The 21,758-nt window shown below is 40.2% G+C and overlaps 1 protein-coding gene across 1 annotated transcript; it reads right to left on the reverse strand.

Annotated features, from left to right (window-relative positions):
• Positions 1-5,432: 5,432 nt before the first annotated feature.
• Positions 5,433-21,493, reverse strand: LOC143748607 (myosin heavy chain, fast skeletal muscle-like). Its single transcript, XM_077240651.1, has 41 exons — positions 21,444-21,493; positions 21,278-21,314; positions 20,538-20,756; positions 20,301-20,444; positions 20,059-20,215; positions 19,925-19,952; positions 19,649-19,757; positions 19,339-19,431; positions 19,162-19,225; positions 18,970-19,068; positions 18,774-18,877; positions 18,546-18,684; positions 18,285-18,403; positions 18,039-18,188; positions 17,783-17,953; positions 17,391-17,691; positions 17,227-17,291; positions 17,049-17,136; positions 16,843-16,960; positions 16,635-16,758; positions 16,394-16,530; positions 16,044-16,299; positions 14,747-14,989; positions 14,466-14,642; positions 14,232-14,377; positions 14,057-14,147; positions 13,589-13,978; positions 13,377-13,503; positions 13,045-13,163; positions 12,644-12,840; positions 12,374-12,557; positions 12,114-12,279; positions 11,905-12,029; positions 11,492-11,800; positions 11,160-11,363; positions 7,183-7,308; positions 6,909-7,079; positions 6,677-6,781; positions 5,935-6,030; positions 5,686-5,817; positions 5,433-5,557 (listed from the first exon to the last, which is right to left on the reverse strand). The coding sequence occupies exons 3-41, from the start codon at positions 20,742-20,744 to the stop codon at positions 5,543-5,545; spliced, it is 5,796 nt and encodes a 1,931-aa protein (XP_077096766.1). The 5' UTR covers positions 20,745-20,756; positions 21,278-21,314; positions 21,444-21,493; the 3' UTR covers positions 5,433-5,542.
• Positions 21,494-21,758: the final 265 nt, after the last annotated feature.

A 21,758-nucleotide genomic window follows, 5' to 3' on the forward strand; every position in this document is an offset into this window, starting at 1 on the left:
AACCCTGCTCAATAAAGACATATATATCACGGAGGCCTGTTTGAGGCCTACCATGTCCTTACAAACCATCCTCTGCACCACGCTGCATTACTCTAGTCACCCCAGAATGCAGAGTAGGGGGCGGGCCTTGGCCTAACGACTCCCACGGGAGGAGGCTGTTTATACAGGGATGCTAGAAACCAACATTCACAAAGTGAAGGGTCAGAGGAAGAAATGCTAAATTTTTTAGCAGAGCGCCTCTATTATCCCTGGCACAGCCTAGGCCAGCTACAGAGGTGGCCCTGGTGAGGGCCAGCCTGCAAGCATAGATCAATCTGAGGGCTCGGAGGAGCCACAGCCTTACTAAAGAATATAGTCTGTATTATTCCATACAAAGGGCTGCAGAATCGCTCAGCCTAATGAAACCCAAACAGAGCTCAAGGGGCGAAATACTCAGGAAGAAGTCAACGGACCCGTGGGCCGGACATAAGATCTATCTGAAGCTCTAGCGTCAGTCAACACTCTAAGTAAAAAATTCTAAGAGAGAGACCAACTACTCTACCCTGAGGTGGCTAACAGCCCGAAGGCTAACATAGTTATCGTTCTGGCCACCTAACGGGGAACTTCAGGGCCCTAATGATCCAGGAAACTTCTCTTACTTTATTACCTTGACATGACCCCATAGCTCTATACAGGGAACGAGGTCTGTAGAGAGATACATCTCGGAATTTTAATTCACAAAAAATTACTCTTAAAAGACCAGTCAGCTCACCTGCGGCGTGCGGAGTGAAGACTCGCCAGATAGTTCTTTATGACCCTGGGGTCCACCACTTTACATGCCTGAAAGAGGCGTTTCTACAAGCCAAGCATAGGCGGGCCATTGGAACATCGTTCTTATCATAGGCCCAGCCCCAGGCCTGATGTAATGAACGTCTGGGGAGTCAGAAGAGAGGAGAGGGCTGGATTTCTTTTTAATGAAGCCCTCCGGGGAGATTATCCATCAGCGACACTGTGTGCGCTTGTGCTGGATAACCTCCCTCAGATCCCTCTTCTTGCGGGAGTCACGCCTCTTCTGCGCCCTGTTCCTCCACGGAGGGGGCGCCCGAGAGGCGACACTGGCTCTCTGGCCCTGTCTACGGTCCTCGGACCGTGAAGGGCCAGGCCCTCCCACCTGCCTGGGTGTGGAACCGGATCTCAGCGGTATGCAGGATCCTGCAGCAGGTCGGCCTGGTATGCCTGCAGCACCGCCATAGTGTGCAGGGAAGCACCAGCCTGAACCGCTGTCGTGTATGCTCTGCCATTCAAACGTGCTGTTGACTTTAGCGGTTTGGATGGCAGGGTTGGAGCTCTCAGTGTCGACGCCTGCCCAGACACGAGATAGTTCGCAAACGACTCGTCAAATGGGCGGCATCGACACATACCCATGCTCTGCGATCCCCTCAACATCAGCGAAATTAACCCGCTGATGTCGGTGAATACGGGCAGAGTATGGGCTCTTCCATGCCCTCTCGATCTCCGTGTGAAGATCAGGAAGGAATGGAAGGCTCACCTGAGCTGGTGGTGTATGGCAGGGGAGAAACCGATCGCCAAGCCTACCGCGAGCGGTCTCTCCTCGAGCGCGTCGCCATGGCAGCTACAGCCTGTTGGCGGCGCGCTCCACAACATCCACCAGGTCTGCATACACGGGGCAGGGTGGCTGAGAGGGTTCAGGATCTACCTGATTATAAACCTCCTCAGCCATCTCCTGCTCGTCCTGAAGAGCAGCAACTGCAGGAAACCATTGGTGCCTGCAGTTCGCCCTCGTCAGCCGTCGAATCATTTGAGAGGTTTACAGGACTCTCAAGATGATCGATGAGCTCTATCTGGAAGCCCATGATGCAAGTCGCCGCTCTGCCTCGGCACGAGCGGGACCACGCGGACCAGACGTTGAACCCCCTTCACTCGAGAAGAGGGCCAGACGAGAGCGGAGCGTTTTAAGAGAAAAACGCTCACAGTTCACACAGAGGATTCCCTCGAGAACCTCTCGTGCGTGCTCTTCTCCCAGGCAGGAAAAAACACACTCGTGTGCTGTACATTTCATTTTCTTACCGTTTCATTGAGTAGCGTTTTCAAACAGACAGTCCCTGAAGACGATGAGATGATTTGTCATGTTTGCAAGGCGCCCTTTTATACTTCCAGGTCGCACGTTAATCATTCACGCTAATGATTCACGGGCTGTCGCCGGTCAATATGATTGACGTGATTTGATAGTGATTTCAGACACCTGTCACGCCTGAGGCGTTCCCCATAACGTCGTTGACGTATTGTTGAGTTCCCTTCGAAAGGGAACCAATTGTTCTGCATTTGTCATTGAGAGCATATAACGTAATTTAGATATATTTTTAAGATAAAAAATGCAGTTTTACAGATACTAGACACGTGACTTTCAAATGAAAGATTGGTATCAAAGAGCACACCCAGGTTCCTAACCGACGACGAGGACTTGACAGAGCAGCCATCAAGTGTCAGACAGTATTCTAGGTTATTACGTGAGGAAGTTTTTTGTCCAATAATTAGAACCTCTGTTTTTTCAGAATTAAGTAGTAGGAAATTACTAGTCATCCAGTTTTTTTATATCAGCTATGCATTCCGTTCATTTTGTGGATTGGTAAGTTTCGTCAGGGCGTGAAGAAATATAGAGCTGAGTATCATCAGCATAACTGTGAAAACTAATGCCATGCCAATGCCATGCACAAGAGGTTGCACTTTATTCTTATAAGTCTACGATGATCTCGGATATGATTACTGAGAGCATATGAATGTTAAGGGGATAGTCCCAAAAATAATAATTCTCTAATCTTTTGCCACCCCAGAGATGCATATGACTTTCTTTCTTCAGATAAACACGAAGCGAATCCAGCGTTGAGTCCATACAATAATGCAAATTAATGGGTATTTAAAAGTTAACGCTTCAAAAACCACACACAGTGACTGTGATGGGTTTTTCATACAACCCCAGTGAATGAATCAATGTAATCTGAAGTAAAATAACATAATAAAAATACTAATAATTTAAACTGTTTTAACCATTCAATACACAACCGTCACACGCAATTGGCTACAATCTACCTGTATCTTGATTCACGGAGATGGATTATTTTCTTTAAAATCTTTGTGTTAATGTGAAGAAAGAAAATCTGGGATGGCAGGAGTGTGAGTATATGATGGGAGAATTTGCACTTTTTGGTTGGAATATCTGTTAAAAAGTATTTTTTTTGCAAGACTAGGCTAATGATTAACCATCGGGTAATCATAAGTTCAATACACACTTACTTTACGCCTACTTTGACAATTGGGCCAAATACAGTAAATACGACATGTAAGTAGACAAGTGGTCAAGTGCAAAGACCGCAAGAGTGGGTATTTAGACAGGGTAGATGTCTATGGGCCTACTATGGGCCATTGAATCACTCAGTCAACTGATTCGTTTAAAGACTAGATTCATTCAGTAACGAAACACTGCTCTGTGTGCTAGGAGTCAGTCTCATAACAGTTCTGATTTGCTTTGGAAGTTTAATTGGCAGAGAAAATAAAACAATGTATTGTGTGACATCCATTAATACTCAATATTAATGAAATAAACTCTTTGCCACACAGATTTTTATAGTTGGTCAGTTAAATAAAACTGGCGGTGGGGCCACCAAAATTAGAGTTTTAAAATGTTGGCTTCAAAATAAGGATTTAGAGTCTCTTCCCTGATGGCTGGAAGCAAATTCCACTAAACAATTCTATCTTCTACCTCACCTTTTGCTAAGAATCTGATAGTTGACCACTCTTCAGATGTGGGCTCAATTTAAGCTTTTATTTGGGTTACAGTCATACTCTATCAATGCTCCGATAGCCACTAATCATGTCTTTGCTCCCTCTCTGATGGACAGTGCTTTTTTTATTTTGGTCTAGTTGTGGACTTTATACATTTCATGATTTATATATTGATATCACGTTTGCTTCTTTTCAACAGCTTAGGGAGAATTTTTTCTCATCCGAAGCAGTTTTTTTTTCAGATACTTACAAGATTGTAGTTTTACTCAGGCCACATTTCCTAAATTTCCTCTCCTGGCTAATGATACTCCTTTGAATAGTTTTTTTACTCCGATTTGTACAATAAAAGGTCAAATCTCATAAATCTACTTTCAAATCCATAGTCTATATCCAGATTCTATAGACACTATTAGGGCTCTTTTGCAAGAGGGTGTGGAGGAGGAAATATCAGAGGAACTCTGGGAAAGGTTCCTCAACAGGGTCCACAGATCATCTACTGTATATGTACCAGACAACCACGTTTTCAGTGCAAAGTAGTGCACCGAGTTTATTATACAAAAGCTAGATTGGCAAAGATGTATAAAGGTGTTTCTCCAGCATGTGACAGATTATGTCAAACTCCAGCAAACCTGATTCATGTTTTTGCTTTGCCCTTCATTATAATTATTGGACCAATATTTTTTAAACTTTGTCATTTATTGCAGGGGTAAGAATTTAAACATTCTCTCACTGATTTGTTCAGAATTTGCCCCTCAGTACCATCCTTGTCAACTCTTAAACAAGAACCAATTGCCTTTGTCACTCTGCTGGCTCGCAAATGTTGTTAAATTGGAAGTCCAAAATTCCCCTTCACATTCTCGTTGGCTATCAGATGTTCTTTATTTTATTAAGTTAGAAAATATACAATTTCCCTCAAGAAGTGTTCAAATAAGTTTTGGAAGTTGTGGAGTCCACTCCTTCAGTATATTAAAGAGAGTAATTTCTTAACCAGTCCTAATTGGGCCTGATGGGTAAGGAGTAAGATTTGGTTTCTGATGGTTGTATTACAAATAACAAAAAGAGCTTGAACAACTGACCTTTTATTCTGACTGTGATTTGTTTAAGAAGTTATTTTTCTGATTTTGTTGTTTTTTGTTGTTGTTTATTAATATTGGTCACACTGTGTTTATCTGCTTTTCGTCACAATTTACACTCTTATTTGTGTTTATAATCAATACAAATCTGGGAGAAAAATAAATAAATAAAAATAAAAACTTTGGTGTGCCAAAGTTGTAGGCCTACATTCACCTACATGTGAAATCACAGCTCCACCCAAAACTACCCCAATAGTTGTGGGTGGAGCTGCGATTTCACATCTAGGTGAATTTATGTCTACACTTCTGTGAAGCCCTGACTCTGGTTGTCTGATGAGAAAGATGAAATGTAGTTGCAATAGACGCGTTAAGAATCCGTACAGCTGTTTCAGCGGAGGACTATTATTCCGTAGAGAGGAACTGATCAGAAGATACCGTTTCATTCCTGATAATGCCATTATGTACTTTTATAACTTTAGAAATATTTCAGTACTTAAGCGACAATGTCATTTTTATTAATTCATTATTTTATATGTATTTGTGAGTAACATTCCTTTAAAGATCACTCCAAAACAAATGTTTACACATGGTAAGGACAGATTTATTTAAAAAAGAATTTTAAAAGTAATTCGACTGAACAATCATATTATATGACTTTTCAGTAGAGGCTCTCTTCGGGTTTGGGGGTTTTACTCTTCTTTGGCCTGAAATAAAATGAAGCACAATCAAAAGTCAATAATCAGTACATTTTCAAGAAAAGCTAAATACTACATATGTTTCTACTCTGTAAATGTGAGAACACATCTACTGAGTACAGAATTATGCAACTGACCTTTCCAGCATCACGGCTCTTGGCTCGGAGCTTGTTGACCTGAGACTCAGCAATGTCAGCACGCTCCTCAGCCTCCTCAAGCTCATGCTGCACCTTCCTCAACTTGGACAGGTGAGTGTTGGCTTGCTCCTCCTAAAGAGTAAAATTTTTACCATGCTTGTTAACTAAGCTGTGGCGCAGCAGTGATATCTCACCAGTAAATAAATGACTAATTAATTAATCAATATGTAAAAATATATATTAACATACCGCCTCCTCAGACTGCCTCTTGTAGACTTTGACCTTCAGCTGCAGCTTATCAACCAGATCCTGAAGTCTATTGATGTTCTTCTTGTCCTCCTCAGTCTAGAAACAATTTCATAGATTTATTCTAAATATTTGACAATAAATGCATGCATGAATGACTCAATGGATATAGTCAGACATGGTCATACTATCACAGTGTCTGGTTTGTGTTCCCTGGGTTTCCACTAGAGGTCCACTTCCACCATGGTGTCCTTCACTCAGACTACATTTTCCATCATCCTGTTTGTCACTCATTGATTATTGCACACAGCTGTTTCCCGTCACCTTGTTAGTATCTGTGTGTATACATACCCTGTCTGTTTCTGTGTTAGTTGTCGAGTCCATGTTTTGTGTCAACCGCACCTTGAAGATCTGTTCCTGTTTCTTTCTTGTTTTTGGACTGCTTGTTATGGAATTTGAACCTTGCCTGGATACTTACGATTTTGGATTGCCCCAATAAAACCACTGCTTTTGGATCCTAGCTTTTGTGTGCGTGTTGTGACAGAAAACAAGGACTCAACAACTAACACAGAAACAGACAGGGTATATATACACACAGATACTAACAAGGTGATGGGAAACAGCTGTGTGCAATAATCAATGAGTGACAAACAGGATGATGGGAAATGTAGTCTGAGTGAAGGACACCGTGGTGGAAGAGGACCTCTAGTGGAAACCCAGGGAACAGAGACACTCTGACACATACCTGATAAGAGAGCTCTTTCACTCTCCTCTCATATTTGCGGACACCCTTAACAGCATCACCTCCACGTCTCTGCTCTGCTTCAACTTCAGCCTCAAGCTCACGGACCTTTGATAGCATTTAAAAATTATCAGACAAGTACAAGTGTAGTCAGTGTCTGTTAGCTACTTTGGGAACCTGAGATAATGCTTTAATTTTAAAATGATGTTTTTTGTGATCCCTTAAAAGTTCTCACCCTGCTCTCCAACTTCTGGAGTTGTTTCTTTCCTCCCTTCATGGCCAGATTCTCAGCCTCATCCAGACGGTGCTGCAGGTCCTTCACTGTGACCTCCAGATTCTTCTTCATCCTCTCAAGGTGAGAACTGGTGTCCTGCTCCTTCTTCAGCTCTTCTGCCATCATTGCAGCCTTTTGCATTAATACAGAATGTCATTAGATCCAAATTTTTTGTACAAAAGTGTCTTTTGAAACATTTTTCAAGTATGGAAACGTCTTTTGAAACATTGCTCACATCAGTGATGGCCTTCTTGGCTTTCTCCTCTGCATTTCTGGCTTCCTGTACAGTATCATCAACTTCACTTTGGACCTGAACAAGGTCAGCCTCAAGCTTCTTCTTGGTGTTCAGGAGACTTGTGTTCTACAAAATTAAAAAAACAACAACAGTTTAACCATTTTGAAAGATGCTCTCAATTTACTTCATTGTAAGTAGGGATGCTCAGATCAGGATTTTTGCAGCTGATCCTGATCATTCAGGCTTTACAAAAAATGTAAGCTCTCTGTTCACTCCTTACACCCTGAAAGGCATTTTTAATTATTTCACATCTACGTGGCATACTTTTTCATGCTTCACATGATGATTATTGGAAAGTATACATGACATGTCATAAAATCAAGTTTGAGCTTGTTCACAATCATGTCAACCAGGGGCGATTCTAGGGTCAGAGCTCACCCAGTGAGCCCCACTGCCACCACCCACCCTCTTTTCACACAAAAACAAAAAATATGTCTATTGAAAAATTACTTTATCATTTTAACATTGGTTCAACTAACTCCAAAATCCAGATTTTTTTTCTTTTTTTGAGACCTTTTTCAGAACACCACCTTAATTGTGAGAGTTCACACAGACATCTAAAAATTGAGCCCTGGTATTGTAGCCCCATAAGCCCACATTACCCCCCACAGCCATGTGCATTTAAATGTGAGGTAGTTATGGGGGTTCCGGGGCATGCTCCCCCGAGAAAATTTTGATTTCTCTGACCTACATATGTGCAATTTAAGACTTTTGAAGGCCAAAAAAATTGATAATAAATAGCTTTAAAACCATGTCAGTGTGCATTAGATTATTTGTCAATACCTGCTCTCTCATCTTAATTTTTCTTTTTCTCTCAGTCTCCTTATACTGCCGTATTTCTTCCCTTCCCAAAGCTGAACTTTGACTGATAGTCTTTTCATTTTCGTCTGTGTCAGTGAAGAAAGTAAACATAGGCTCAACTGATGAGTTTTATGAATAATTTTCTTAGATAAGTTAATTTACTCAAAGCTTCCAGATCAGCATTGCCAATAGGAACCTTCTACAAGCTTTGGAATTTGAAAGGTAATTTTAAATAATACAAATTATAGGCTACGTTTAACGCAGTTAGTGGGATTGGCAATTCCCTTAGACATGCGTTGTGGAAACGCGTCAAAGCATTCTGAGGTATAAATATGCAGGATTAATGCACGGTGATTTTGAACGAATATTTAATGTCAATAATGGTTACATAATGTTAAAACTAATCCTGCTATTGATATCTTTGTAAGACTGCCGACCCTATAACAGTGGCAAGGGAAAACAATGTCCGGCGAAATATCGAACATTAAACTAATTGTACCGCACTCAACCACCGTGAGTGCATTTCACGCATTTATAATCACACGCGTTCAGCGGGGAGGAAGGGAGGTTGGTCGGCCAGTCGGTCCATCTCGGGACCAGCGAGATTCGTTGAGAATAATCAATCTATTTATTTAAAGGGTCAATCCACCCATTTAAATTAAGATTTCCATTGTTAAAAATCCAGTCATACTATTGAATGGTCGTGCAACACTCTTTCATTTTCCCCTGCGACGAGAGAAATCCTCTATTTACCTTTTTCACTTCCTCCTACAATGACGCAAAAATCGTCATTTTAAGTCATTGTAGGAGGAAGTGTAAAAGGGGGGGATTTCTGGGAAGACTACAAGCACTAGTTCCCACCCTTTCAAACCCGCCGTATCAGATCAGTGCCAGTGCGTTTGATTTCACCGGGAGAAACTTTTTGAAAATATGGACGAAGGTACTGAATACACAGGCGGATGCATTATGGAGGATCTGGATTTTGACGAAGTTATGGTAGAAACGGATGTTCATGGCTACCTTTATGAGCCACAGTATATTGACGAGCAGCTGAGGGCTATGTAGTAACCGGAGGCGGCTGAAGCTGCTGTCACCACAGCCGATGCAGACGACCTGCCTGCCGCGGACGAGGAGCCTGCAATGGCTCGAGCTGGGGCAGATTGGTGGTGCCTGTGCTCTCACTGTGAGCCAATGGACACAGAACAAGAGTCTGTCTGCTGCCGAGAATTCCAGCGGTGCTACGGAATCGGAGGATGACACGGACGTGTGTGTTGTTGCTCACCCGAGTTTCGCACCCCATATGGATAACGGCGTCCTGGAGACCTACTTTAGAATACGATCTAAGGTCAACTGGCAACGTCAGCCAAAGCCTACAGGGTCAAATGGTCGTCTTTCTGTAAAGTAAGTTTATTTTCATTTTGTTAACACGCTAACGTGGCAGGTTCATTGCACAAATATCTTGCAGTTAAGCTAGCTACTGTAGTGGGAGTGGTCTGCGGAGCTGAGCATTGCAATGCACTATGGGGATTGTTGTCTACAATCCACAAGCACTAAAAAGTCATTTTCTGCCTTTTATCGGCCAAGAAGTTCCCAAATTAGAAATTTATGATACTATTCTACTACATATATGACCCACTTTCAATACATATTCATGTCTCCACCGGTGGAATGACCCTTTAATAATATATCTGAGGTGCCGGAACGCAGTTCCGGCCCATTTAACCCCGGGCCCACACACACAGACAGAGAGAGACAGAGAGAGAGAGAGTAATGCTATGAGGAGTTCGGGAGTTAAGCCTGGTTCAGGTTAAATCCTCTGTGTGTTAGGAATGAATAAATAAATGCAGCAAAAGAAAAACATTAAACTTTTCTCTACTTCTCTCTCCGTTTATGACTATGGACGAGTCACCCAGGTCCTGTGCTACTCCACAGCGGCGGCGACCCGCTGGACTAAAATAGTCCGAAAATAAACACTTATTATAGGTGTACCATGGTGATTCAGGATACTGACTCCAGTAATCACCGATATGATTTCGGAATCGGAACAACTATAGGTAACGTTAAAAGGAAAGAAGTGTGAGACACAGCTCTGTAGCAACTTAGTTGATTCACATTTCACAACACTACATAACTGGTTCTCACTCTGCGTGTGTTTCGCGCTGGATGACGGCGTGCGGTGCAAGTACAGAGAAGTAGAAGAAGAGAAGAGGATGACACCATTTGCTAAGCGGGGCCAGGGATGTTTTCATTTTTATCCTTAACACATACATTTTAAACCACAAACTACGAAGTATGTTTTGGACATTATTTAACCTTGTCAAAGACGAACAAAATTTTTAGAATAACAACATTTCTTACTCCAAGTTTTAGGGGTGCTGAAGCACCCCTAAAAAGGGGCTAGCCTCGCCCATGATGTCAACTGCATCTGATCCAATTGGGTAGAAATCTCAAAGCAATCAAAAGTTATGAGATTTGGAACCAAAAAATCCAAAAAGCTCTCCAAACAAGTGGTCTGAGTGTTTTACTTAACATAAGAACTACATGCATGTGTAAATGCCACAAAGCATAAAATATTTATAATAACATAGAATAAGTAATAAGCAATAAGATCCCGAATGATGAGTGATGATATTCTAGCGCTGCTTCCAGCGCTGTTCCAGCTGTGCGCTCCAATTCTATGGTCCACAGTAAATCTCCTGTCATTCTGAACGATCAAAGTGTGCTCCATATCATCCCTACCTACAATACCTAAGATTCAGTTTCCTTTTTTTTAACTTTAAAATGACATTGGAAAAACTGCATCATTATCACAACACAATCGGATCCAGGAAGTCCTATAGCTTTATCCAAGCAGCATGTCATGTTACTCCATAAGGATTTTATTAAAAGCTACGCATCATGTTATGTTGTAAGGGCTCATTTGAATCGAGATAGCCAGCTCTAAATAAAGATGTGTGATTTACTATGTTTTACTAATGTTTTGTGAAGTTGCAAAGCGAAACGTGGCGCAAAAGCCTCATCTGTGTACTGTTTACATGTGCGTCGGTAGCTAATTTTTATGGTATTATGTCAATAAATTGCAATCGGTTAGTGAAATCGGAAAATTTAGTGATTACCTGAGAGTGCAGCAGCCCAACACGCTCACTGATATCCACCAGCTCTTGTTCAGCCACTTTGCGGCCTCTCTCTGTCTGCTCCAGAGCAGCTCTCAGCTCCTCAATCTCAGACTGCATTAGAGTGTTTCTGCGCTCCACCATGGCCACCTGCTCCTTCATGTCTTCCTGTCCTCTCTGGGCATCATCAAGGTGCAGTTGGGCATCCTGAACATAACAATAGCTTTTTTTTTCAATGTGCTTTCTGTTGGCTAATACTTAACACAGGTAAGATTAAACAAACATATTTAACATATTATATTTAAGATTTAACACACATGACAGAAGTCACATACCTTGAGTTGTCCCTGAACGTTCCTGAGCTGTTTCTGGGCCTCAGCAGCCTGGCGATTGGCGTGACTCAACTGAATCTCCATCTCATTAAGGTCTCCCTCCATCTTCTTCTTGATTCTCAGGGCATCATTCCTGCTCCTGACTTCAGAGTCCAGAGTGCCCTGCATGGATTCAATGACTCTCTGGCTATTCCTCTTGATCTGCTCCATCTCCTCATCCTTCTCTGCAAGCTTCCTGTCAATCTCACTTTTGACCTGGTTTAGCTCAAGCTGAACACGAAGAATTTTGGACTCCTCATGCTCCAGGGTGCCCTATGAAATATAAAAACAACATGTAATTTCAGAATTAAAATAACATTTAGCAATACCATAAAATAGTTTGAGCAAGAATTACATCTTAATCTCCAGATACTCACTTCTGCCTCTTCCAGGGCAGTCTGAATCTCTGACTTTTCAGTTTCCACTGTCTTCTTGGCCTTTTCCAGTTCATGGATGCTCTTACCAGTCTCACCTAATTGCTCTGTCAGATCTGAAATCTCCTCTACAAATTATAAAGAAAAAAATATCAACATAAATATATTGTGAATCACTACAGATTTAACACCTGTAAAACATTGAATCTTACGCTGCAGATTCTTGTTCTCTCTCTTGAGGGTCTCCAGCTGATCCAGACTCTCCTCATAGGAGTTCTTCATCTTGAACAGTTCAGTGCTGAGTGAACGAGCCTCTTTCTGGGCACCTTCCAGCTCTGCCTGACCTTCCTCATATTTCTGCTTCCATTCTGCCAGGACCTTTGGTCGAGATATTTCAAGGTCAGGTTTCATATGTAACACGCTGAACAAAGCCCATTCTGGCCACACTTTTAAAAAGAGAAAATGATTGTACCTTGTCAAAGTTTCTCTGCTTCTTGTCAAGGTTAGCAGCCAAACCATTGGCTCTCTCCACATCAATCATGAGGTCCTCCACCTCACCCTGGAGTCTCTGTTTGGTCTTCTCCAGAGATGCACATTTAGAGTTCACTGCCTCAACTTGTTCCTCTGCCTCTTGCAGACGCTGAGCCAGCTTCTTTCTGTTATATATTTTGTAACATTTAGTCAGAAGATGCATGCAATTGCACAAATTATTAACACATATCACTTCTTTTGATGTTCATACTTGGACTCTTCAAGCTCCTCCGTGCGCTGGATGGCATCAGTTTCATATTTGGTTCTCCACTGAGCAACCTCACTGTTGGCCTTTGACATTCCCCGCTGCAGCTCAGCCTTTGCCTCCTGCTCTTCCTCAAACTGCTCACGGAGCAGGTCACAGTCATGACGAGCTGATTGCACAGCATGGGCCAGTGCGTTCTTAGCCTAAAGGACAAAGTCACATCATATTTACATTCATTTAGCAGACACTTTTATCCAAAACGACTTACTAATGAGGAATGCAAAATATGATATTAGCTTTTGTATTACATTAGCTTTGTTGTATAGTGTTGTATTAAGTTGTTTGCATTATATTAGCTTTGTTGTGTAGTAATTGAAAATTATTTGTTTGTTTTCATTATGCTATACCTTAACCTCCTCTTCAATAAGCCTCTTTAGCTCCTCAATTTGCTGAGTGAAAGCTTGTTTGCCTCTGGTGAGCTGAGAAACCAGAGCCTCCTTCTCCTCCAGCTGACGGCCAAACTCTCCTGTATAGATTTAAATTCACTGTGTCAGATTGTGCTGTCTCTATCAGTTACTATTAAAACAAACTCTTTGAAAGCACAATGTAAATAAGTGTTTTCTTCTGATAAGACTGTCAGAAATTCACTGCTATATAATCTTAATACACCACACTCAGTTACTGTCGGAATACTATTAATTTCTTCATGAGTGTCATTCTCTAAATGTGCATTAGTTACCATTTTCAGTTTGAAGTCTTGATCTTTGAGCACTAAGGTCATTTAACTGGCGAATGTTCTCATCATTCTTGGATTTTATTTCACTAAGTTGGTCCTCAAGTGTGCGGCACATCTTCTCAAGATTAGCCTGTAAACACATTTGACTCGTTTAGAAGAATCTTAACCACATTTGATATATTTCCTTAAAAATATTTTAGGAACAGTTCTCAAACCTTTGCTTTGGCAACAGCCTCCATGTTGCTGGAAAGATCATCAATCTCCATTTTGTATTCACTCTTCTCTTTCTCAAGCTTCTGCTTGACACGCTGCAGGTTGTCGATTTGCTCTCCCAGCTCGGCCACACTGTCTGCCTGCTTCTTGCGGAGGGCAGCAGCAGTAGCTTCATGCTGGAGGGTGGACTCTTCAAGATCACGACGCAGCTTCTGGAATTCAGCTTCACGCTTCTTATTCATCTCGATCTGAGCAGAAGTGGCTCCTCCAGCCTCCTCAAGCCTCTCACTGATCTCCTCAAGTTCCCTGGAGAGATCAGCTCTCTGCTTCTCAACCTTGGCACGAGCAGCGCGCTCAGCCTCGATCTCTTCCTCCAGTTCCTCAATGCGAGCCTATGGTGGAAGTAGTCAATTAAAGTTTTAGTGATCTGTATTTGATCATAATACTCTTAATTTTTGAAAACAAAAAACCTGAAGCTCCTTGATCTTCTTTTGGAGTTGAGCACCCAGAGATTGTTCATCGTCTATCTTGCCAAGCAGCTGACTTGTTTCAAAGTCTTTTCTGTGGGTGTTCAACAATAAGTGGTTTGCAAAACAAAAACAAAACTTAACAGTCATGTTTTCAAATATTTTAGGCTTTAATTACTTTTTTATTTTCTCCTCTGATTGCTGTTTGTCATTCTCCAGGTCCATGATGGACTCTTGAGCTAATTTCAGGTCTCCTTCAAGCTTTCTCTTGGCTCTCTCCAGGTCCATGCGGAGCTTCTTCTCTTGTTCAAGGGAACCCTCAAGCTACAGGACAATGATAAATAAAATATGTTCACAGGACAAAACAAAACTAATTTGATGATTTAATAACATCTTTACATAATCAACTCACATCATCAACTTGCTGCTCAAGCTTTGTCTTGGATTTGGTCAGGGTGTTGACTTTGTCCTCCTCGGCCTGAAGATCATCCAGTGTCTGCTGATGTGACTCTTGGAGGGCTTTCTTCTCCTTCGTAAGTTTGGCAATGCTCTCATCCTGAGCTGCCATTTCCTCAGTCAAGTTCTTGACCTGTATGAGTTTTGTTCCAAATAAGATTATATTTACACTTCATTTTCTATATCAACACATAAAACAGAGATTAAATCTAAACTTAAACCAACTCAATCTCCAACCTTATTCTCAGTGGCATGTTTCTCTTTCTCTACTTTAGCCAAGGTGAGCTCCAAGTCATCAATGTCTTTCTTCAGCTCAGAGCACTCGTCCTCCAGTTTCCTCTTCTTAGCTGTCAGTTCAGCATTGATTTCTTCCTCATCCTCCAGTCTCTCAGTTGTCTCCTTGAGTTTGGCTTCAAGCTGGATTTTGCTTTTGATCAGACCCTCACACCTCTCCTCAGCATCTGAGAGATTCTCAGATTCCTGTTAAGAAAATAGGTTGGTATATCATTGGAAACCACATTGCTCATTTAATGTCAGACTGCAACTCATACTGTGTGTGAAGAAAATCTCTCTTGTGTTAAATTTAGGGCAAGTTAACGCGACAGTAACGCTTTAATAGTTTAAAAAAATAGTGACGTTAATGTAGGCTTTATTTGACGCTATGAATCACTTGTAGGTCAGGACCCGGGTTGCCAGGTCTACGTTTTTTCCCTAAATCAAACATTATTTGCAGCTCCTCCCGTCCAATAATCACAAAGAGCTTTGTGCTTTGTTACTTCTGATAAGAAACAAAATATCAGCTTTCAAATTCTGTACATTTTCTCACGAAATTCAAACAAATAAATGTGACATGATAGATCTCTGTAACGCCTCAGTTCAAGCAGCAGCACAGAGCGCAGAGTCTATTCTTCCACTTTAATACATCTCGGAAAAACATGCATGAATCTCAGAAGGTATTCTGATTTCATATATATATATGAAAAATACAGTATACAACTTACTGAAATCCGTATCATGACTCATAATCACTCAATCTGTGTTTCAATTACGGAAAGACGTAAATAAAACAGCTTGTGAGCAATATCACAATATCAATATACATTTACCTCAGGAAAGTTATCAAGTTGTCACAGTTTGTAAGTTAATTATTATAAAAACAGAGAATAGCTTATTTACTTTTAATTATATATGTATGCTTGAATAAATTTGCCATGAAGTGTTTATGAAAACTACCTTATAACTGAGTTGTACAAACATTTCAGCTTTTATTTGAGTGTAAATAGCCTATTATATCTGGATATAAATAGCAGTTGAATATAATAGCTCTGTTGTTAATTTAAAATTTTAATATTATAGTGTACCAAATGAGAAGGTTTCCTGTATAGTTTGCAGCATTATATGGGAGAGATTTTATTTCCTTAAGAAAAATCAAACTATTGGTATCAGTATTGGCATCGGCCTATATCATTCTGAATAATCGGCTATAGGTATCAGCAGAGAAATTTAGTATCGGTGCATCTCAAAAAATACTCACAGATGCTACTTGTAGCTGTAGATCATTTTTCTCTTGCAGCAGTGCTACCATCTTCTCTTCAAGTTCCTTCTTTTTGGCTTCAGCCTTGACAAGATCTTCTTTGCATTTTACAAAGTCCTCTTTCAAGGTTGCCATCTCCTTCTCAGTCTCGGCACTCTTCAGCAGAGGCTTAATCTTGTAATAAACCTTCATCCATGGCCAGTGTTTGACATTCATGAATGAGCGGATGTTGTATTGGATGGTGTAAATGGACTCCCTGTGAATAATTCATCATTAAAGACATAACCAGTGTCATTGTTTACAATGTGTATAGTTATTGTTGATATCATCTTTATTCATGCAATACTCACCTCCTTTCCATCATCTTCACAAACTCCCTCCTCATCAGGTAACCACGGCAGAGAGCCTGAGTCATTGTGACCAGAGTAGCCAGTTTCTCATCACGCATCTCCTCAAGAGTACCCAGAAGACCAGCTTTGAAGAATACCTGAATTTATGTAAAAGAGTAAATCAAAAAATATTGATTTAACCTGTATAAGCTAAATGACCATGATCACTGAATCTTTGAAACTTGTAAAGCTAAATATGAACCTTTGTGGTTCCAAATCTGTATTCGTCATGATTAACGTCGATGGATCCCAGGAGTTTCTCACTGGCCTTCTTGTTATCAATAAACTGTCCTTCTGGGATAACACTGGCATTCAGCACCTTGTATCTGTTGAAAATTTATCAAAATACTTCATGTCTTTTAATTAGGAGCCTCCTACAGGAAATGGTGTGTTTGTGTGGTCCAATTTACCTCTGCTTGAAGTCACCATAAAGGATTCTGCTGGGGAAGCCTTTTCTGCAGATTCTGATACCCTCCAGAACACCGTTACACCTCAGCTGGTGGATTACCAGGAAGTTCTCCATGAGACCTATAACAAAGTTTACCATTAACTTGGTAAATTAACTTCATCATATAAATTGAGTGCCAGAATATCTGTAAAACTTTTAATACTTTACCTGGAGTCTTGGACTCATTGGGAATCAGGCAACGCACAAAGTGAGGGTGAGTGCTCCTCAAGTTGGTCATGAGTTTGCCCAAGTTCTCCTGTGAAGAATGGAAAAGGGTTGCCATGATTTGTATTTCTTTTTTTCTTCAAATACAAAAATATTGCTGTGAGGTCATCTCTATACTTACCCTGAACTGGGAGGAAACAGTCTGCATGGAACCACCCTTCTTCTTGCCTCCTTTTTTACCAGTCTCTGTTGAGATAAAGATACAAAAGAGCATGTATAAATACAAAAACAAGAAATAAAGTGCAAAGTTAAATCAATGTATGGTTAAATAGATTTTTTCTTTACCCTCAACAACAGGTGGGTAGAGAGTAGCCAGCAGTTTGACAGAAGACTTCTGGTAGAGCTGCACAGCAGAATCATTTAGTGGATCCTTGTTCTTGTCCAACCAGCCTGTGACATTGTAGTCCACAGTTCCAGCGTAGTGAACCAGGGAGAAGTGGGCTTCAGCCTTGCCTTTGACAGGCTTTGGTTTCTGGAAAGCATTGTTCTTGCCAAGATGCTGATCATATAGCTTGTTCTTGAAGGAAGTATCTGAAGCCTTGGGGAACATGCACTCCTCTTCAAGGATGGAGAAGATACCCATGGGCTGTTTATAAAAGAATGTTGTTTAATTACTAAAAATTTAAGATTTTGAGAATGGACCATGGAAATGAATAAGTTCAAAAAACGGTAAAAACCTTCTCAATAAGCTCAATGCAAGCGGCCAAGTCCATGCCAAAGTCAATGAACTCCCAAACAATGCCCTCCTTCTTGTACTCCTCTTGCTCCAGCACAAACATGTGGTGGTTGAAAAACTGTTGCAGTTTTTCATTGGTGAAGTTGATACACAGCTGCTCCATGCTGTTGTACTGGAGGAAGAAACAGAACCATTTACTGACTTCTGAATATCACTCAAAGTGCCATTAAAAAGAGAGATAAAATAATCATTCTTACATCAAAGATCTCAAAGCCAGCAATATCCAGCACACCAATGAAGAAGTTTCTTTGTTGTTTTGTGTCCAACATCTGGTTGATACGAATGACCATCCACAAGAACATCCTCTCATAGATAGATTTGGCCAAGGCGCTAACAGAGTTGTACACCTGTAAGAAGAATAGAGTGGATATTTTATTCTGCTTCTGCAATAATTAGCCAGAATTTTAGGTTAAACACATGGCATGCTGGAAATGTTACTATACCTGTGGCACGGTCTGGCCTTTGGTCACAAACTCATTTCCGACCTTTACTCTGGGGTAGCACAAAGCCTTCAGCATATCAGCAGAGTTCAAACCCAGAAGGTAGGCGATTTTGTCAGCCTCTGCAATTAGAAAATGCACCAAAATCCATCCCTTTTCTTTTCTTGCATTTAAAACACCCCCCCCCCCCCCTTCTTTGTGAAAATAGAAATAAGGATCTCTCCACTTCATGTTATGACACACATTAGTACAATGCAGTCTCACCCTCTGTGCCATCAGGCTCAGCCTGCTCCTCACGCTGCTTCTGCTTGAACTTCATGTTGCCATGATGAAGCACAGCTCCAGTGAACTTGTAGATCCCCATTTTCTCCTCATTACTAAAGCCCAGAATGTCAATTGCAGTCTGAAAATTACAGAGCAGAATGTGCTCTAGGATCTTTTCAGCCATATATAAACATTCAGTATTCCAATATTCAAATAGCAATGACTCACATCAGTAGCAACCAGCTCCTCTTTATCATCAATGCTGGCCACTGTGATCTGACCCTGACTGCACATGGGGAAGTCATAGGGGTTGGTGGTGATCAGCGTCATTTCTGTAAAATACACAGATTTTTTAAAACGGTATCTTACAATATTATCTGCCATTTAACACTGAATGACATAACACTGAAATGTGTGCACCTACCAATCAGCTCAGGCTTATGGTTGGTCATCATCTGGTAGAAGATGTGGTAACCTCTCTCATCTGGAAGCTGGAATGTCACTCTAGACTTCTCCAGCAGATCTGTTGAGAGAATGTACTTTAGTCACAATCATCTGAAGAGTGACAGATAAAGACAAATGTTCAGGATGGATCACAGGAATCTTGTCCACCTACATGTCTCAATGTCAGCACTAGCCAGTTTTCCAGTTGTGCCGAAGTGAATTCTAATAAATTTACCCTGTTTGAAACAAAATAGCACAATACATAAATAATCTCTTCATATAAAACTCTGTATAGAAACATCCAACACAACTGACTAACTGTATTGTAAATAAAAAGTGGTTCACTTACGAAACGAGAGGAGTTGTCATTTCTCACAGTCTTGGCATTACCATAAGCCTCAAGCAGAGGGTTGGCAGCAATGATTTGGTCCTCAAGAGAGCCCTGTGTTGTTTGAAGGGTTTTCAATTATTCATTTTTATAGTCATTTCATGACTAAACACTGTTTATTGGCATTTCACAAATTCACATATATAGTTTGTGAGATGAATGTAAATCAACATCTTTCAAATAATATATATATATATATATATATATATATATATATATATATATATGTATATGTATATTTATATATATATGACAGTTTTGTATCTCGTACCTTTATTTTACCTTCCTCTTTCTTCTTGTCACCACCTGCCACTGCAACTGTGGCAAAGTACTGGATGACACGTTTGGTGTTCACAGTCTTTCCAGCACCAGATTCTCCCCTGGTTTATGAGAGATTATAGAAAACAGAAGTTTAAAAGACATGTAGACTTTTCAAAGAATATCCAGAAGTTCATTATTAAATTTTATTTTGTAAATATCATATAGATTTACCATTTACCTATACTTTAATTTTTGTCATGGTCTGAGATTAAATGAAAATACTTACGTAATCAGGACAGACTGGTTTTCTCTATCTGTTGATTGTAATGTGTAAAATATCCGATAAACATTTCTTATATTAACAGCATCAACTAATTCACCTTAATGAATTCTATAGAATTATATTCCATAATGTCTTACCAGTCAGCATAAACTGATAGGCGTTGTCAGAGACAGAGAAGATGTGGGGTGGGGCCTCCATACGCTTTTTGCCTCTGTAGGCAGACACCACTTCTGCATCATACACTGGGAGCCACTTGTAGGGGTTCACAGTTGCGCAGAAGAGTCCAGAGTAGGTCTGAAATGAGCAGAGAAGTGGTCAGATTGCAACAACACAGACACAAATAACTTAAATGATTTTGTTTGTTGTTTTCAGAACTTACGTAGATCATCCATGCAGCATAACGCTCTTTGAGGTTATACAGCACAGAGGCTTCATTGAGATGGGTCATCATGGCCATGTCCTCAATCTTGTCATACTTGGGAGGATTCATTGGGTAGACGTCATCCTCCTTTACTGTTCTCTCCTTTAAATTTGATAAATTAGATATTAGATATTAAAAAAACAATGAAACAAGTAATTAGATGAGCATCTACATTAAGTGGAAATTAAAACTCACCTCCTTAGTTTCAAGCAAAATAACGGTGGCTTTGCCACCTTCTTTGCTCTTGATTGTTCCCTTGAGGTACAACTCTTTGGCATCAGCCACATAGCAGGCAGACTTGGCATCAAATGGTTTGTTCTGAGCCTCAATTCTCTCCTTCTCGGGCTTCCGAAGGTAAATGGCAGCCTTGCCATAAACAGCCATCTCCGCGTCTGTACTCATGATGGCAGCTTACTAAAATTTGGAAAAGAAACATTGACATTCTTTTTGAATAAATAAAATAAGTATTGATAATCAAACATACTGTTCATAGAGGGTCTCATGTAGTTAAAGTCTTTATAGAATATTAAAGTGAAAAAGCCTATTCAAATGTAAAAAGTGTGAACAAAATAGTCCTTATTAATTTATGGTGTATCTAATGAAATCTTCTGTCACAATATGCAGGTTTTTTTTATACATTCTAATACATAAAAAAACTGCATAAAAAAATCAAAGTAAACTTTTTTTTTCTACACTTGTTTTTTTTTTTGGTTCAGTTATCAAATAAGTTATATCATTTATATACCAGTGTCCATATTTATAAAAGTGTCAAGAATCCCATTTAAAATCTGCCAATAGACAATTATAAAATTCTTAACTAATTCTTTAAAAAACAGCACATCTACGATAAGCTAGAGTCTACATGCATCTGAAAACATGCTAATATTCAACCACGTCTTTTTTATGCAGTAATGCAGTGTATTGCTACCACCTACCTTCCAACCTTTGAATACCAGATGAAATGTTAACACCCTGTAGGAATTCAGTTAAACAAACTACATTTAGGCATATATGGTAATAATATATTTTTAAAAACTTTTTCTGTCATATCAATTCATTTCATACAAATAACATCAAATGCAAAGTATTTCAGCTTCTTACCACAAGCAGCAACTCCTCTAGGCTCCTATGAGACTGGCTGTGCTCTCCTCAAAACTTATATTAAGGTCAATTTGCACACTAAGCAGAGGCTATAAATGGATAGGCATTAGAGTCCTAATTTATGGTAAGAAGCTACACCTATTCTCAGCCATCAACAGATATTACATCAGTTATAGTTATCACATACATTTGACAATGCAATAGTTGAATAATGTGTCCATATTTTGAATAAATTACACAATAGTCATAATCATATATATTTTAATATTTTTACATTTATACTACATACATATCTCATTTTTAATAGACAAACTA

The sequence above is a fragment of the Siphateles boraxobius genome, unplaced genomic scaffold, assembly GCF_051911475.1.
Source record: "Siphateles boraxobius isolate OS27281-9 unplaced genomic scaffold, OSU_SipBor_1 24, whole genome shotgun sequence".
Classification (NCBI taxonomy): Eukaryota; Metazoa; Chordata; class Actinopteri; order Cypriniformes; family Leuciscidae; genus Siphateles; species Siphateles boraxobius.

What these genes read in the sequence shown, in the direction of transcription:
- LOC143748607 (XM_077240651.1), bottom strand. Translation starts at nt 20,744, where the DNA reads ATGAGTACAGACGCGGAGATGGCTGTTTATGGCAAGGCTGCCATTTAC. An exon ending in CTGTTTCCTCCCAGTTCAGG is followed by an intron (nt 17,137 to 17,226) that starts GTAAGTATAGAG and finishes CATTCTTCACAG; the next exon opens with GAGAACTTGGGCAAACTCAT. An exon ending in AAGACTTCAAACTGAAAATG is followed by an intron (nt 13,164 to 13,376) that starts GTAACTAATGCA and finishes AAATCTATACAG; the next exon opens with GAGAGTTTGGCCGTCAGCTG.